Source organism: Pezoporus occidentalis, unplaced genomic scaffold (assembly GCF_034315485.1).
Source record: "Pezoporus occidentalis ecotype Australia unplaced genomic scaffold, CSIRO_AGI_Poc_V1 ctg236, whole genome shotgun sequence".
Lineage (NCBI taxonomy): Eukaryota > Metazoa > Chordata > Aves > Psittaciformes > Psittacidae > Pezoporus > Pezoporus occidentalis.
In genome coordinates, this window is record NW_026914244.1 from 1,102,301 (window position 1) to 1,119,412 (window position 17,112).

General features: G+C 38.6%; 1 protein-coding gene across 1 annotated transcript in view; it reads right to left on the minus strand.

The window, feature by feature from the left end:
- Positions 1–17,112, minus strand: part of ABTB2 (ankyrin repeat and BTB domain containing 2) — a 166,063-nt gene that overhangs the window by 147,245 nt on the left and 1,706 nt on the right. Inside the window, exons 2-4 of the mRNA XM_062621950.1 lie at positions 13,040–13,137; positions 10,955–11,162; positions 4,536–4,655 (exon numbers count right to left, since the gene is read on the minus strand). Coding sequence (XP_062477934.1) covers positions 4,536–4,539 — 4 coding nt within the window. The 5' untranslated portion in view covers positions 4,540–4,655; positions 10,955–11,162; positions 13,040–13,137. The remainder of the gene's footprint in view (positions 1–4,535; positions 4,656–10,954; positions 11,163–13,039; positions 13,138–17,112) is intronic.

The window sequence follows — 17,112 nt, forward strand, 5'->3', positions numbered from 1 at the left end:
GGTAGAATTTCAGGCCAAGTCTTTGTTCTTCAGAAGGCTCAGAAATACTAATATCCCTTGTGTAAACTTGCCAGGTATTTAGAGCTCACTGAAATCTTCTATGGAGAGTATGGAAGAAATCTTCAAGCTTGCTGGTAATCAATAGTGATCTGACCTTCTCCCTGTCTTGGTTTTAGCTATGATCTAGCATAGTCTAAAACTACATCTTGCCATTAACAATTCCACAGAAATGCTCCTGCCTACTTTCTCTACTCTGATGAAAGTCTAATAAAAGACCTTACCTGTCCTTATACAAGTTCCCTCATTGACATCCTCAGACTGTAAATTCAAACAGAATTTCTATTTAAAAAAGGTCACTCTTAATTTCTTTATTTTTCAGTAAGGTAAATCTCTTTAGCACAGAAAATCAGCACAGATCCACTTTTCTGTTGTTTGCAATGATAGATAAGGTACTACCTCTGAAAATGATTACTGTCAAGGAATAAGGGGTCATGTCTATCATGACTAATAGCTGTTAAGCAAAACCAAGTAAAATACTTGGATTGCTGAAGATCTTATACAACATCATGCTTCTGACACACATTTTCAGATATGAAAAGCATAAGAAACACTGAGAATTCATTAAAATGTCCTCTCTACTTTCAAAAGCTGCTTTTTGTAATAGATATAATTAGAGAGATAAGGAATTTGCAGTGCAATCTCTGTGCATGTGTACAGCAGATTGCTGAGATGAATATAGAAATGGTTTGCTGCTGCTGTGCAGACAGCTTAACTGGCCAACTGTGCTCCTCCAGAAGTCATTCAAAGCAACTAGCTACAAACTGGTCAGCTTCATCTTTACCCATGGGAAAGAAATGGAACAAATAATCCTGGAAACCATTTGCAAACACGCTGAGGACAAAAAGGTGATTTAGAGTAGTCAGAGTTGATTTATGAAAGGGAAATGATACCTGACTAACCTGACAGCCTTCTGTGATGAAATAGCTAGCATGACGGATGAGGGAAGAGCAATTGATGTTTATGTTCACTTCAGCAAGGCTTTCAACACTTGCTGAAGCGTAACATCCACTTGATGATTGTAACATCCTCATTGGCAAATTGATGAATAATGGCCTAGATAAGTGGTCAGGGAGGTAGACTTAAAGTTGGTTGACCTGCTGGGCTGAAAGGTTTAGGAGCAGCATCACAGAGTTGAGCTGGAGGCCAGTTGGCAAGTTTGCAGGTGATAAAAAAAATGTGAAGAGTGATTGATGCAGCTGGTGCTGCTATTCAGAGGGCACTCAACAGGCTGGAGAAATTACCAAACAGGAATCTCATGAAGCTCAACAAAGGTAAGCACCAAGCCCTGCAATCTAGGGAGGAATAACTCCATGTATCTGGAGGCTGAAGAGCTGGAAAGCAACTTTGGATAAAAAGACCTGGGGTTCTGGTGGAAAACAAGTTGAATGCGAGCTAGTTGTGTGGAAGGAGTTGATTCTCCCCTCTTCTCTGCACTGATGAGACACATCTGGAGTGCAAAGTCCAGTTCTGGGCTCTCCAGGGCAAGAGAGACATGGGCATACTGAGCTAGGCTGTCAAAGGGACACCAAGATTATTAAGGGACTGGAGTTTTTGTCATTTAATAAGAGGCTGAGAGACCTGGGACTGTTAAGCCTGGAGAAGGTGTCAGAAGTATCTTTGTGTATAAATACCTGATGGGAACAGAGTAAAGAAGGTAGGTTGTTCTTGGTGGTGTCCAGTGAAGGAACAAGAAGCAATAGAACCAAACAGAAATACAGACCAAATCCACTGAAACATTAAAGCCCTCCCACTTTTTACTGTGAGGGTGGTAAAACACCAGCCCAGGTTGCCAGGGGAGGTTGTGGAGTCTCCATCTTTGGAGATATCCAAAACCAGACTGGATGCAGTTCTGAACAACCTGCTTTACCTGACCCTGCTTTGAAGGCTGGACTAGCTGATCTCCAGAGGTGCCTCAACAGTTCTGTGACTTTCTGAATCCTGCTTTTTGCACTGTGAGGGACACCTAGGTGAACTCTTTTGGGCACAGCGTTCTAAAGTCAGGTCCTCTGCCTATACTAGAAATCCCTGTCTTCATTAGTGTTTCTAACACTGCTGCTGAATCCTCTTATCTTCAAATGTTTCCAGTTAGTTTAGTTTTCAGTCTCCCTTAGCTGAGCACAATCTCTCTTAATTCAGCACACATTTTACAGGTAAAGACATCCTTAAATCAAACTTTCTGAGAACGAAAGTGATATCAAAGATGCTTTCTACACTTGTTAGATGCAGGAAATAGCCTCCTTCCTCAATAGTTGTTTTATCTATAATGCATTTATTCCATGTGTGTTTTGAAAACATTTTGAAGCAGGAAAAACGAGCAAATCTTGTGACATTTCACCTAATTTGAAATGCATTGCTCAACAAACATTGAAAATTTCTGCCCAGAAATTTGGAGGTAATATAAAAATACTTCTTCTAAATGCATCAGACAACTGAACAGGTGTTAATAGAAGGCCTTATTTTGGGAGATTATGGAACGGTGAAAATTATGAAATACTTTTGATCCTTTTTTCCTATGAATAACACAACAAAATGATTGCGATGACAAAGGGTAGGGAAAACTGTCAGAATAAGAAAAACCTTATGAAAAATGCATAAAATTCCAGGCTTATAACTTGGTACTGTATCAGACTTTCTCAGTCGCTAGCAGCAAGGTCTTACCAGTGACAGTTAGTGAGGGAATCAAATGAAGGGGATAGAAGAGTATTTGTTTAATCACATGACATTATTCAAGGCAAATGGTGCACTGAAACTTACCAAGGCCTATTTTCCCACTACTTCTCATTTCAGCACTTCCTGTTAATTAAAATTTTACAGTGCCTGCATTACCAAAATAGCTGCAAATAATGATGATGTTCTTCAGCATTTAACAGCTATTAATTTACAACATCCAGCTATAAAGTTACAGCAGAATCATGGAATGGTTTGGGTTGGAAAGGATCTTAAAATCATTTAGTTTCAACCCTTCTGTCATGGGCAGGGACACCTTCCACTAGGATTAAATTTCCCTAGTCACCTAGACATCTATCTGTGGTATAACACCAGCACTGACAAGTCTATATAGCCTTAGCTACCAGTGTAACCTAGTTCTCTGAATGCACTTGCAATAATCTCACTTATCTGGTCATGTGCCTCTACTATAGCACATATGTGTGAAAACCTGCTACAGGCCCATGTGCCAGAATACTCACTTTTGGATTAACTGCATGTCAAAACTGCACTTACTACTGTAGCCATTCACTGGCTGTGATAGTAACTTGTCTCATGAGGCACTTGATAGAGAAATGACACCTACAGATTGTCACAGATATGTGTCATGCTTCCTGGAATGTCTTCAGATCTCTTTTTTTTTTTTTTAGCCAGTAATACAGTATTGATGATAACATTCCCAAGAGTTAACCACTATGATCACAGAATCAATAGAAAGAATAGCCACACAGACAGACATTTATAGTTGAATATTGTATTTTTCATAATCCTTAACAGTCAGGAAATGGTTGGGTAAAGTATTATCCTCTAACACTGCTATAAAGTGGATGCCCCAGAGCATTATTAGTCTATGCTGAGACTAGTGGTTATATAAAATGGCAAACAATGCTGAAAAGAATTGAAGACAAATGATAGGGGATCTGGAAAGGCATAGTCCAGGTATTAAAAATCTCTTCTACCTTGCCTGAAATTATTCAGAACCTTAGGACAACAGTTGCTATATGTATTGTTGTGCTGTCATACATCAGTCTTGCAACAGATTCCCAGCTGATGCAGGATTTCATTCTGCAAGGTTCTTACCAGCCCTCATCAGTGCTAATACTTTCGCATCCCCCTGGATATGCCTGATCAAAGCTTTATCTTCCCAAGGAATACCAAGCTTTGTAGCACTAGGCAGCTTCGCCGTATCACAGTAATCCACTGACTCCCTCTTGAGGCTGTCTGTGTGAAAATGCCACAACATTGTAGGTAATCTACTCCAGGATATCTATTGAACGTGTAGTAATTCAACTCACTGCAAAATGAAGAATGCTCAGGGGAAAAGACGAGAACCAACTTTTCCATTGCTGTGTGAACAACTGCTGTTTGACACACCTTGTGGAATGGGGGTGCAGGTGAACTGAGACACTGCACGTGTGACACAGTTTCCAACAGATCATATCCTACAGTATGGTACTATCACCACAAAGTGTCTTCCCTCATAGAGCAATCAAGTGCACAACGCCTTGTGTTAGGAACTGCTTAGACTAGTTACAGGATTGCCCAGGATAACATTTGAACTGCATGGCCAGTGAAGCCACTGACTTTCTATTTATAAAACTAGAAAGAGAGATCTGCTTTCTTTCCTTATCCCTAGCATAAAACCTCTGGAAAAGGGAATGCCCCTTTCTGTTCACAATATATTGGTGAGATGAATGCACCACAGTGCACTGTTGCAGACACCTGCTTCACAAAGACAAAACCTGCATGAAGAGGAGGTTTAAACTTACTCATTTACAGATCACGTCCCCAGAGCAGTGGCTGATGAGGTGGCTCATTATGACAAAGTGTCATGCCTACTGACACAGGCATCTCTGTGCAGTAACATGTTCCTGAGTAACAAGATGCAACTGCAAGAAAAACAAAGGAAAAAGCAAGTGAGACAGGGATAGGGAAAATGGAGTGCGCATAAGAACTGAGCTGACACAGAGTTTGCCCAAAGAATTGGTAAATGCTCCATCCCTGGCAGTGTTCAAGGCCAGGTTGGACAGAGCCTTGGATGACATGGTCTAGTGTGAGGTGTCCCTGCCAATAGCAGGGGGGTGGAACTGGATGATCTTAAGGTCCTTTCCAACCTAAATCATTCTATGATTCTGTAAGAAGTGCAATGCCATAGTGGAACTTCACTGCTGTGTTTTTCTAACCCGCCTTCAGTAAGGAGTGAATCAAAACCTTGGTCACGCATCAGGTGCCTCATGTTGCATGGGAATACACCTTCGAGATGACTAGCAGAGTACATTCCTGGCTGCTGTGGTACACGCTATGCCATCCACTCTACATGACATGTTTCTACCACAGTGTTGTATCAGGCTTCCTGTGCTCACTGTTGGCTATCTCCTGGTTGTGCAGCCCTTGTCAGAGCTGTTTCTTGCCAGGAGATGCATTTTATGCATTTAATGCAATCACATGCTCTCCTTCACATAGATTCTATCATTTTCTGAAACTTAAAATGCCCCTGCTCACTGCTATTGGCAGAATTTAGGAGTGCCAAGCTGCCACCAGACCTGCTGGCAGTGTGTAAGGCTGATGAAACTGGAACTGGCACCTCCAGTCTAGGCCAACTCCAGGTATAACAGAGCTATGCCCAGGTATTCTCATGAACCCAAGCCAAAACACTATAAACCCTGATGGTTTTGTTTTCAGAATTACTGGGTTGTTTTTCAGGTTATCCTGAGCAGTGACAAATTTACTTGGCAAAGTTACTTGGCAGCCCTCCAGAAGCCATCCTGCTTAGGCTGGGTGTGGTATACTCCAGCATGGAATAAGGCAGGGTATGAAGCATAGAAGAGTATCAGAGTTTGTGTTGGAAGGGCCCTTAAAGATCATTCAGTTCCAACCCCCTGCCATGGTCAGGGACACCTTCCACTAGACCAGGTTGCTCCAAGCCCCATCCAACCTGGCCTTGAACACTGCCAGGGATGGGGCAGCCACAGCTTCTCTGGGCAACCTGTTCCAGCGCCTCACCAACCTCATAGAGAAGCACTTCTTCCTAATATCTAACCTAAATCTCCCCTTTTTTAATTTAAAGCCATGAGTATAATGTGTTCTGGGATGGCACTGCAGGACAGTCAGATGGAGGTAGCCCTCCATGCTGTTTTTACGATTGTCTTTTACCTATTCTTTCAGATACACCAGGGCTTCATCAGCAAGGGACTGAGTATGTTCCACCCAGAGAAACCTCAGGAATAAATTAGGTACACACACCTTAGACCACAGAGGCCTGAGTTGAAAAGTGAGAACACTGTGCCAAAGGACAGTGCAGATGTATCCAGGAAATCCTCAGCACCACAAAGGACCCAGTAGCCAGAGCAGTCATCTGCCACACACGGCTCATTTTAAGTCTCATCTAAATTTAGTGTTTGAACTTGATTCTTTCTCTATTCCATGAAACTCTCTTAGCCACCAACTATTTGCTGGTCTGGTTTGGTAGTGAAACAATAGTAATACACTGAACCAGCACAGCAGCAAAGGGCAAGCAAGAGAGACAAGCACACTGCTGCACTGCTACCACCATAGCACTCATCTGGAAGGTAGGAGAGAAAAGTTCCATGATGTTTGTGGGAAAAACTACAGTAAATGAGTACTTCCAGCAACAAAATAATTAATAAAACAGTGTCAAGCATGTTAGAATAAGGGGAAAATACCAGAGCAAAACAATATCTTCACTTGCAGAATTCTCTCTTCACTACCTTTTTTACTTTGTGACCCCTGATTTCCCTTCATTTCTCTGATAAACTCAAAAGATTTTAGTTATTTCCACTAGGAAAACTTCCCTACCTGCACAAAAAACTAGAGTAGAATCCTACAAATGTTTTGGCTTGAGATACACTTCATATTGTTTAAATACCTCAGAGTCAATATCATATAATGCTAATTTGGTAAATAAATGAGTGGTTGTCAAAAAGGAGGCTGACATATTAATAAAATTACATCTAAAATTTATAAGGCATAAGTGAAAAGTGCTATATATAACTAACTCACCTATAAGTATCACTGACCATTGATATTGGCATTTTTATGAAAAACAAACAGAAAATAAAGCTTTAACACTAGGAGGTCATTGAGAAATGAAAGCCTGAGATAAAGAAAATCTTTGTTTCTCTCTCAAAGATTCTGTAACAGAGTTTCAGATAAATCTTTTTACTCTGTATAACATAACAGCACAGTAACTAGTATTCTAGTATTCATCACCAGATTATATTGCCCATATTAAGAAACCTTCTTCAAGGAGAAGTTTTAATCTTGGTATGTTGGAGCAGGAATTTGTAGTTTGACACATACTGCACAGTTGAGTGTACTAGCTAATGAAAACTGAGGTTTATATGATGGTACTTTTGGACCATCATAATACACTGTTCATACTTTTTCAGTACGCTTGTTCCTAGTTTTTATGTGAATGAACAATATTTTACCATCTCACCATTCTTGTGAAGATGCTGAATTATGTATACCACCACCATGGCTTTGCTACAGCAGAAGAGCATGCATAGAATCATTTCAGTTGGAAAAGGCCTTTAAGATGATCATGTCCAGCCACTCCCCAGCACTGCCGATGCCACCACTAAACCACATTTCTATAGGCCTCATCTAATTCCAACCTCAAAAGTAAAATCATGTGAGAAACAGTAGTCAGGTTAAAAAACCCACACAATAAGGTTCCCAAACTCATTGTCAATTCAGTACATGCATATGTAGCTGTGTTGTTCAGTAGTGCTGTTGGCTTGAGAACTACATAGACAACATGCATAGCCTTCAGAAACATAACACCATTCACTTTCTTCTATACTTAATTCTAGTTCTGATGCAGAGTTGCCTATTTTCATAGAACCCAGGAATATTTTTCCAACAAGGAGACAATTGACACAGGCCAATTTGTTATTGGCACTCAGGATGAAACATATGCTGTAAGCAATGGGTAGGAAATTACCAACTCCCTTTTTTCCACCTACGTCACTGGGCAGGTGTACCTGTGACACACCATCCTAAGGGAAGTATCTCAGTGCTATATAATGTTCTATAGCAGATCTCAGTACCTGGTCCTGGAAATAAATATAGGAATAGTCTGTATGATTCAGTAGAAGTGGGGCTGGTGCCAGGATTATGAAGTATCGGATCCATCAGTGCTCAATAAAATGATGATTCAGAGATGTATCAGAGGTTGACAAAAGAATTAAAATTAAATGATTAGTGTTGGGTGGATGTCATGGGATGTCATTGAACTGGGTCATAACAAAAAACTCCTGCATTAAAATACAAGGTGAAAGACCAAGGTCTATCTCCAATCTATAGGAGAGTAGTTGGCAGTTAACTTTCAAGTAAAATGGAGCCACTCACGAATAGGATGTATTGGTTACAGTCCCTATGAGTGGTAAGCAGGAAAAGGAACAAACCCATCAATATGGAAGATGATGATGGAAAGCCCCTGCTATACAGGAAGAAAATTAAGATACCTCAACCTTCCATATCTTGAAACCTCCTTTCAGATTTAATGAAAATGTATGAATAACAATACCAAACAGAAAAGGTATTAGCACACTGTAAAAATAAAGAAAGAACCCCCTGACCATACTAACAACAAAATGAAAGGAAAATGTATTACCCTTCTCAGCCAAGTAATATGACAACCAGAGGACTACTGAAAAACAGCTGCTTTCATTCTTGGTGAATTGAAAGTAGGTGGTCAAAACTTGCTCTAATTTACATGGTTGGTATCATGTAGAACTCCTTGTGGCTGTAAAAGTTTATCAAACATTTTTACACTAAAAGTATTCAAAATTATGAAGGTAACACATTCAGTGAAAAATCTGATTTCCTCTTAAAACTGTTTAGGAGTCCACATTATGGATGAAGGCTCAACAGTGCTGCTCAAACACAGAACAGACACTGATCTTTACCAATCAAACCAGGATGTGAATATAAGCAAAGCCAGCTAGGAATGCTGACAGATCACAGTAGATGGCAGGAGGGTTGGAACTAGTTGATCTTGAAGTCCTTTCCAATTCAAGCTACTCTGTGATTCTATGATCTGTTCAGACGGTTTCAGCAAGTTTATAAGTTTGATGGTTTGTAAGTTATGATCTGTATTTTATTTTTATCCCTGCATCAATGGAAATGGCTTGTAAAACTCTTGTAAATATCTTGTAAATGGCCAGCCAGTGTGCAGGGGACAATTAAGTAGCTAGAAAGAAATGTATCAATATAATTAACCTGATAATGTCAACCTCAAGGAGATTAAAAATAGGCAACAACAAACTAGTAATTTGTTATTTTCCAGATAAGTTTCACCATTTCCTGGGTGTCATGAAACAGCCAAGTTCAGTTTGTATGCTCATATATCAAAAAGAATTATTACCTCTTCTAACTTTAATAAAGCAGGCACACATTTTAGAAATGTAGACCTCCACACACATAAAAATCAGGGGGCTAGGATGTCTAAAATTGATCCCAGTGTCAAACTAAACCCTGTGAAGACTACTGTAGTTATGGCATTACTTTGCCTTTTTAAAAGTATGTTAGATGCTTCTATAATTTCAGCTTATCTGTTTGAGGCAGTGAGTTTTCTATAAACAGAAAACCCTAGAAAAATTAGGCGAAATGTAAAGAAGAGAACTTTGGCTTTAAGAATACTTAAACACGCAGAAGAAATTCTGCTTGGTTTCTTTTCCATGCATGTCGCTGTGGTCAACACAGTCAAGGCTTTTTATTCTACTTCAGCACAAATCAGAAGTAGCCCCTGGCAAGTGCGTAAGTCTTAAACAAAATAATAGCCATCTTTGCAACCTATAACAGCACATAACTAGTCAGTGTGAAAAACTGCCTTTATTAGAAGGACTGAAACAGCTACTCAGATGCTGCCATTACACAGACTGCTGGGGCAAAGGGCATCAGCAAGCTGCTGACCATATGGCAGGCACTGTGGTGGAGCGATTATTCTAGGCTGGAAGAACTATTTTATATGTATCTAATATGCTGCTAACAGTGCTGTATTTCACTCTCACCATGCCCCTTCCTTCTTTGAATCCCTGGAATTTTTGGTAGTCCTACTGATTGTCAAAATTAAGATACATAAGCAGATGACATGCAGCCTTTTTGCCAGTATTCCGTCCTTAAATGCTTCCTATTATGATGTAAAATAAAATGACAGCTACTTAAAGGCTAAAATATTCACACCAAAATAGCAGATTTTTCAAAGGTACTGAGACCTACAATTTCCATCAATTCAAACAATATTGATTAATGTGTTAAAACCCCAGGATTAATTATTCCCTTAGTTCTATTTGTGACCATCTCAAGGGACAAACCTCAAGTTTTATGTCTATTGCTGTTATTCCTCTTAAAAAGGGCAACTAAAAAGACAGCCACAATTCTTCTATAACAAAGCAGATTTTAAAAAAACTGCATTTATTTCAGAATTCATTAACATTATCTTTAAAATCTGAGTTATGTTCAGCATCTCTTATTCAGCTAGTTTAGAGACTATGAAAATTAATCAATTACAAATTAGCTTGCATTAAATAGATGTAGATGTATAGATAGGGCCCTCAGTGACATGGTTTAGTAGTGGTCTTGGCAGTCCTGGGATAATGGTTGGACTTGATGATCTTAAAGGTCTTTTCCAACCTAGCTGACTCTATGATTCTATGAAATGTTTTAAAGTATATTTGTATCTTTGGAATGTAAAGGTGAAAGAGAGAACATATTAAACTATATGTGGATTATAAACATGTTAAACTTAGGAAATATCTTAATAGGACCCTGGCAGCAAATCACTGAGGGTGAATTTGCAACCATTACCCCTAGGTGATTCCATGGGAAACTTACCCATCAAGTCAGCACACTGGATTATTATATATGTAAAATGCTCGCTGGTACTCCAGCATACAAATATCACGTGTACATATTACAACTGTCACATGCATTGTAATAGTCTTTGATGTATTTTTGCCTGCAGAGTACCACAGCTTTCACAACTAACTTAAACAGAAAAAGATCAAGCCAAGCCTTTCTTTAGACAACTAAACATTATGTAGATATCTAACTTAAATCTCTCAGGTTTAACAGTTTTGACTTAGTGACTAGATCATGTATAGAAAATTTCCAGCTACTTGCCCATTGGTTTCAAAGACAGTGACATTTTCTCTTTTCATACCTTACAAATGCAACATGCTTTCTCCTTTGTTCTTCCTTTTTTTCCCAGTGTCCACATTTGCTGAGGTTACCACAAATCCATCTTGTTTCTTGCCATTCCACTGGCTGGTTTGCTTGTTTTTTTCCCCATAAGCTTCCTATGATTCCATTATTGTCTCTTCCAGTCATGACTGTGATACTATATTCACAGGAAAATTCAGGAATCAACACTGTAAAGAACAATGTGTGATCAGATGACAAATTTCAACACTGTTTTTGTACCAAAACTAACTGAAAGTTGAGGTATGAGCCCTGACTAAATTCATCATTACAGGTGTTACATACCTTGCAACCTGTCAGTCATTCACGCAAAATGCCTCTAATGAGCGGGTTTCTTTCAAAATGGAATGCCCAAATGATAAAGCAGCATTGATATTGTTAGGTAGATGTGCAATCTCTTTTGTTCATATTCTGTAGGCCTCTAACACAGCATGTATCTGGTGTGCCTCTCCATTCTATGTTTTAATCTGATGTATTACATTGATATTTTTCAGCAGAGCATCAAACTATGCTTTCTTCGGCTTAGGGATCATAGAACATATATAATGGGCAAACAGATCCTGTTCATACATCCAAGTAGCAGCTTCAGTTTAGTTCATTTTATTGGCATATTAGTAGATTAAATGAATAAACCCTATATACCAGTCTAGAGCTTTACTGATGTATTCAGTTACACAAATCTATCCAAAATTTTCAGAAGCATGTATCTAATTTTTCCTGACAATGAAATAATAGCCTGATTTTCCAGTCATGTGGCGCAGCCAACATTTTTAATTGCCTTTACATTTCTGAACATTCAACTGGCTTGAAAAACCAGTTCATTTACTATTCTTTTCTTTCTACAAAATTAGAACACATAAAATGACACCTATTGAAGCAAGATATCTCTTGGATCAAGCACCTATATTTATACATGCAAACATCCAGCAAGCCAATTAAACACTTGACTAATTTAAAGCACATGTGACTAAGTCATACTGGATGGTTGACCCATTTAAAAGCTTAAGAGCTTCTGATTCTAACAACAGAAAAAAATATTGCTGTGCCTAGCTTTAATTCTTATGCAGAAGCATTAATGGGCAAAACCATGTTTCAAAATAGAGGTTTTATCAACTGCTATTAGGTAAATGCTTCAGACAATGCTGCTAATAATACAGAGAAGAAATGCAGAAAACCATGCATAAGCTTACTTATGGGTGCTCTAACTTGAAAGAAAACCAAATAGAAGTAAATACATTAACAACAGAAAATTTTATTTATATGTTGTGAATTTTAATAATGTAGTTTCTAGTCATAAAAAAACAAAAGATGAGATATCCAGAATGCTAAATATATGTCTGAATACTGCATTTCTTGTCCTGTTATTGTTCTTCTTTCAGTTATCTCAAGAAGTATATTGCAGCTGTTTTGCCAGCAATAAATATGAAACACAACCTCTTGATGATGAGGAGGAGGAGTACTGTTTATGAAAATCTAATACATTATTGCAAAACATTAATAAAGATGAATGAAATTCACCCTTTGGTAAAAATACTGCAAAATGTATTTTACTCTAGGACTGGTATATCCACTGACACTAACCACATACACTGCTAAAATTTGGGGATTGGACTAGATGATCTCCAGAGGTCCCTTTTAGCCCTAATGATTCTGTGATTCTGTGAACACATCTGCTCCAGAGTCACTGAAATCTTTATTGTCTATAGAGAAGGAAAGAAGGAGAGAAAAAAACCCCACATTGTTTTTCTAGTGTAAAAACACTATTATTATTCTAACATGCTTTTCTGCCTCTGAGGGTAGTCTTTTTCTCTAGTGATTTAAACTAAGATCCTGCCCTAATAACTACAGCAGAGAATAGTGGAAAATTGCAAACACAAAATGAGATTTCCAATCTGCCTTTTCCTGATTTTCTGCTACATGTGTTTTCTCAGAAATCCATGTTTTCTCCCTACTGTGCCTCTCTGTATCTCACTCTGCCAACTGACAGCCCAAGTTACATGTGCTATTTATTTCCCATAAAAGCCAGCTTTAACTGATGGCTGCTTACCTTTTCCACTAGTACTGCTCTCCCCATAATCCCTTAAAGCCCTCTTCTGAAGATGTTTTATTTCACAGTGTTTTCAGCATTTTCATTGAATTTGATGACTGAAAATACAAAAATCAAAAAGGCTACAAATAATGCAAGTTACTGAATGATAAACTTATTATAATATCTTAAGCAGACATAACTTACAGAGTATATACAGAGCTATTATCACTTATCTCATGTTCCATCTCTTGCTCTCACCATATACTATGTCTAACATGCTGGCACCTGTCACCCAGATGTTGACTGGCCTTTAATAGCATGGACTTTATGTCCACCTAATTGCATGTTTGACAAATAAAATTGGTTTGGGTGTGTATTTCCACTTTGGAATCAAGACAGCCAATGTGTTCCATCTACTGTGCTACAATGAACATTAATCTGTTCTATCAATGCTTCTCTGTTTTTCTTCTGAGTGTACTTGCCATACTTACCCTTCGATCCTCTGTCATGTAAGTGAACTGTTAATAGTAGTATATATTCCTTGTTCAGAGCTTTTTCTGTGCCCTGGTGATCACATCAGACATGACAGCAGAAGGGTCACTGGAAAAATCACTTGAAGATGTTCCTGAGGTACTGTAAATATCCCAAAGTTGGATATTTGTAACAAGGCCAATTATTCTTTCAAGCATTGAGAATAGTTTCATTATATTATTTCATATTTGGAGTAGGTGCAGTAGATGTATTTTTTTTCATGGCTGAAAATATATTCAGTAATATAAATTATATATTTATTACGTGAGCCTTTACCATGTAAACCAGAGTCTTTATTTTTTTCTTTCTGGGTAGGCACAGGTAGAAAACATATCCAAGCCCCATCTCCAGATACACAGTTTGGATACTGTGGAAGATACAAGTTTGAACATTGCTAGTAGAAGGAGAAAAAATGAAGACTCCCAAGCCTGTGATTTATTCTCAGCAGCAATCAGTTTAATGAAAAATGAGCACTCCCTGTCCTGTTTTTCTCTTTTCTGGTCTTTTAGAATAGAAGTTATGCCTCAATGCTCTGTGCTGAAGTTAAATGCTTTGGCTATGTAGTAGAGGTACTCTAAGCATACCTACTCAACAGATGTTGTACAGAACATGGGAACATTTGTGAATCTGATTCAATCATAAACAGGAGATAGGTACCAAGTCAGCCAGCTGAAATGGCTGACATGTAGCATGAAAGCTTTAGGTACCTATGTAACTTTATTAGCAAAGCAACAGATGCTACTGACCTTCCACTCAACTAATTCTACATCATTCGCTCGAGTGTAAATCACTGTATGAAAACTTTGCATTCAGCAGGATTTTGTGTGTATGTGTGCATGTAAGTGAAACTGACCTTGTAGTTTGTGATTAAACTCACTTTAAATAGGGAAAACAAAATATAAATGCTAAGTATTCTGACTTTTAATCTCACAAAATCTTAATTAAGGGTAAAGTGTGGTTTGGAATATGCCTCGGAAAGACAAGCAGCAACACAGAACCAGTCTCCCCAGGTAAATAAAGATGACTAATTTGAAATTGTTTGAAGTTTGTTGACTTAATGCATATATAACAGGAGGCTTACGCAGGCAAATAAATTGCCGCAGGAATCAAATATCAGAATGGGGGGGGGAGGAAATGAATAAAGATACCCACAGCAAGGCATCGGAGGTTGGAGCACTTCCCTTATGAAGACAGGCTAAGAAAGTTGGGGCTGGTCAGCCTGAAGAAGAGAAGCTACATGGAGACCTCAGAGCAGCTTCCAGTGTGTGAAGGGGGCCTACAAGGATACTCTTCATCAGGGACTGTAGCGATAGGACAAGGGGTGATGGGTTCAAACTAAAACAGGGTCAGTTCAGATTAGATATAAGGAATAAGTTCTTTACTGTGAGGGTGCTGAGGCACTGACACCAGTTGCCCAGGGAAGCAGTAAATGCTGCATCCCTGGCAGCGTTCAAGCCCAGGCTAGATAGAGCCTTGGGTGACACAATCTAGTGTGAAGCATCCCTGCCCATGGCAGGAGGTTCAAACTCGATGATCTTAAGGTACTTACCAACCCAAAGAATTCTATAATTCTATGAATTTAAAGCAGTATTCAGTGCTTTCTTCACTGAAAAGATAGAAGATTAAGGTGAGAGGACAGAAATTTTTTGTATTCTTTTCATACTCAGCTTTGTATATGCCCTTATCAAACATAGTTGCTTGGTTTTAGTATAGCTAACATGTAAACATTCCTGATGCCATTGATATTGCCACCTGCTCTCCCTTGGATTATTTTTTTTTTGGCATATTCTCTTAGCCAGTATTTAATCTCTTCTTGTTTTTATGCACACATACACATACGTAGATACACATATATCCTTTCATCTAGTCTTCCAGTTATAATAAGGATTTTTGAAAAATGAAAGCGAAGTAGTTTTTGCCAGTTACTCTTACTTTGAAATGAATTTGTGGTAAACAAGCTTATTTACACACATTTGTTGATAGGAAGTGTTAAACTTTAAAGGAAAAGCAAACAGTAACTCTTCATTAAAATGTCCACATTGCCCTCATTTTGCTGGTTAAGCAAACTGAAATATCAATTACTTGATTAAAAAAAATATGTGTATGCTATCCTAATAGTAAATCTACAAGACCAGTCAACCAGCCTTTCCTTAAGAAAGGACCATTCTGTTGTAAAAGACATCTTAAAAAATAAAGGCTGCATGGAAGAACACCATATAAGTCTGAATGAGTACCTGAAAAGATCATTAAATGTTCTCAGAAACAGCTGACAGTGAGGCCTACAAACTTAGCTTGCAAAGTAGGAGCTGACACCTTGAAACCAAAGTTTCTGTGGGTTGAGAACCTGTTGTGAAGCGGGATACTTTTTTCTTTGGCTGATAGCATAAAAGGCTTCTTGATCAGTAGGAAGACTGCTTAGATTTTTGTGGAAATCCAAGCTAAACTATATTTAAACTAAAGCTTAACTTCTGTTTATCTTTTCCAAGGATCATCTGAATGTAGTGGAAGTCATCAGAGGTTGCACAGAAGTTGTAGTAGAGGTAGCCTGATGATATATATTTACTATAAAAATATTAGAAATACAGGCAGTTTATCTTTCTTGCTCTTCTTTATAATGTTGGTTATCATGTTGAGTAAGAAAACATGAGACTTGAAGACATGAAAGAAATGTCTCAAATAAGGCTGAAGCATAAAAAAAGGGAGTTCTCACCACTGAGGAAAAGGAATACCATTAGTGATATACATCGGGTATATAAGTAAACCATAAGTATAGATATATACATAGGGTATAGCACTCTAATACATAATAACACATACCAGGATGAAGCAAATGTCTGTTACGCTATTTTTTGTATCTGTTAAGAGAAAAAAAATGTAGACATAGTCTGGCAGATAAGCATTTTTCCCCATTTCATTTCTTTCTGACAGGCTGTGGGTAAACAGAGCTGCTGTGATTCACTGTTGTAATATGTATTCTGCAAAGAACCATACTGGGATTCTTGACAAAGAATGACAGGGGGGAAGAAAACAAAGCAGTGCACACACACACAAAACTTGCTGGCTCAGTTGCTTTTATAAACTAGTGACTTCTGCAAACCAGATTTGGGTAATTTCTGTTTGTTTGGACAGGTCTATCTGCTGTGATTGCCCCCAGTCATTGTCATTAGAGAAGAATTAGTAAAGCAAAAGGTTTGCGTATTTTAGTTTTCTAAAATATGATCTGAAAATGTACCAGTTTCTCATCTGATATGATGAAAAACTGAACACAAGCTGGTAATGTGCACTCGCAGCCCAGAAAGCCAACTGTATCCTGGGCTGCATCAGAAGGAGTGTGACCAGCAGGTCGAAGGAGGTGATCCTGCCCCTCTACTCTGCTGTCATGAGACCTCACTTGGAGTATTGTGTGTAGTTCTGGTGTCCTCAACATAAAAAGGACATGGAACTGTTGGAACAAGTCCGGAGGAGGCCACAAGGATGATCAGGGGCTGGAGCACCTCCTGTATGTAGACAGGCTGAGAAAGTTGGGGCTGTTCAGGCTGGAGAAGAGAAGGCTGCGTGGA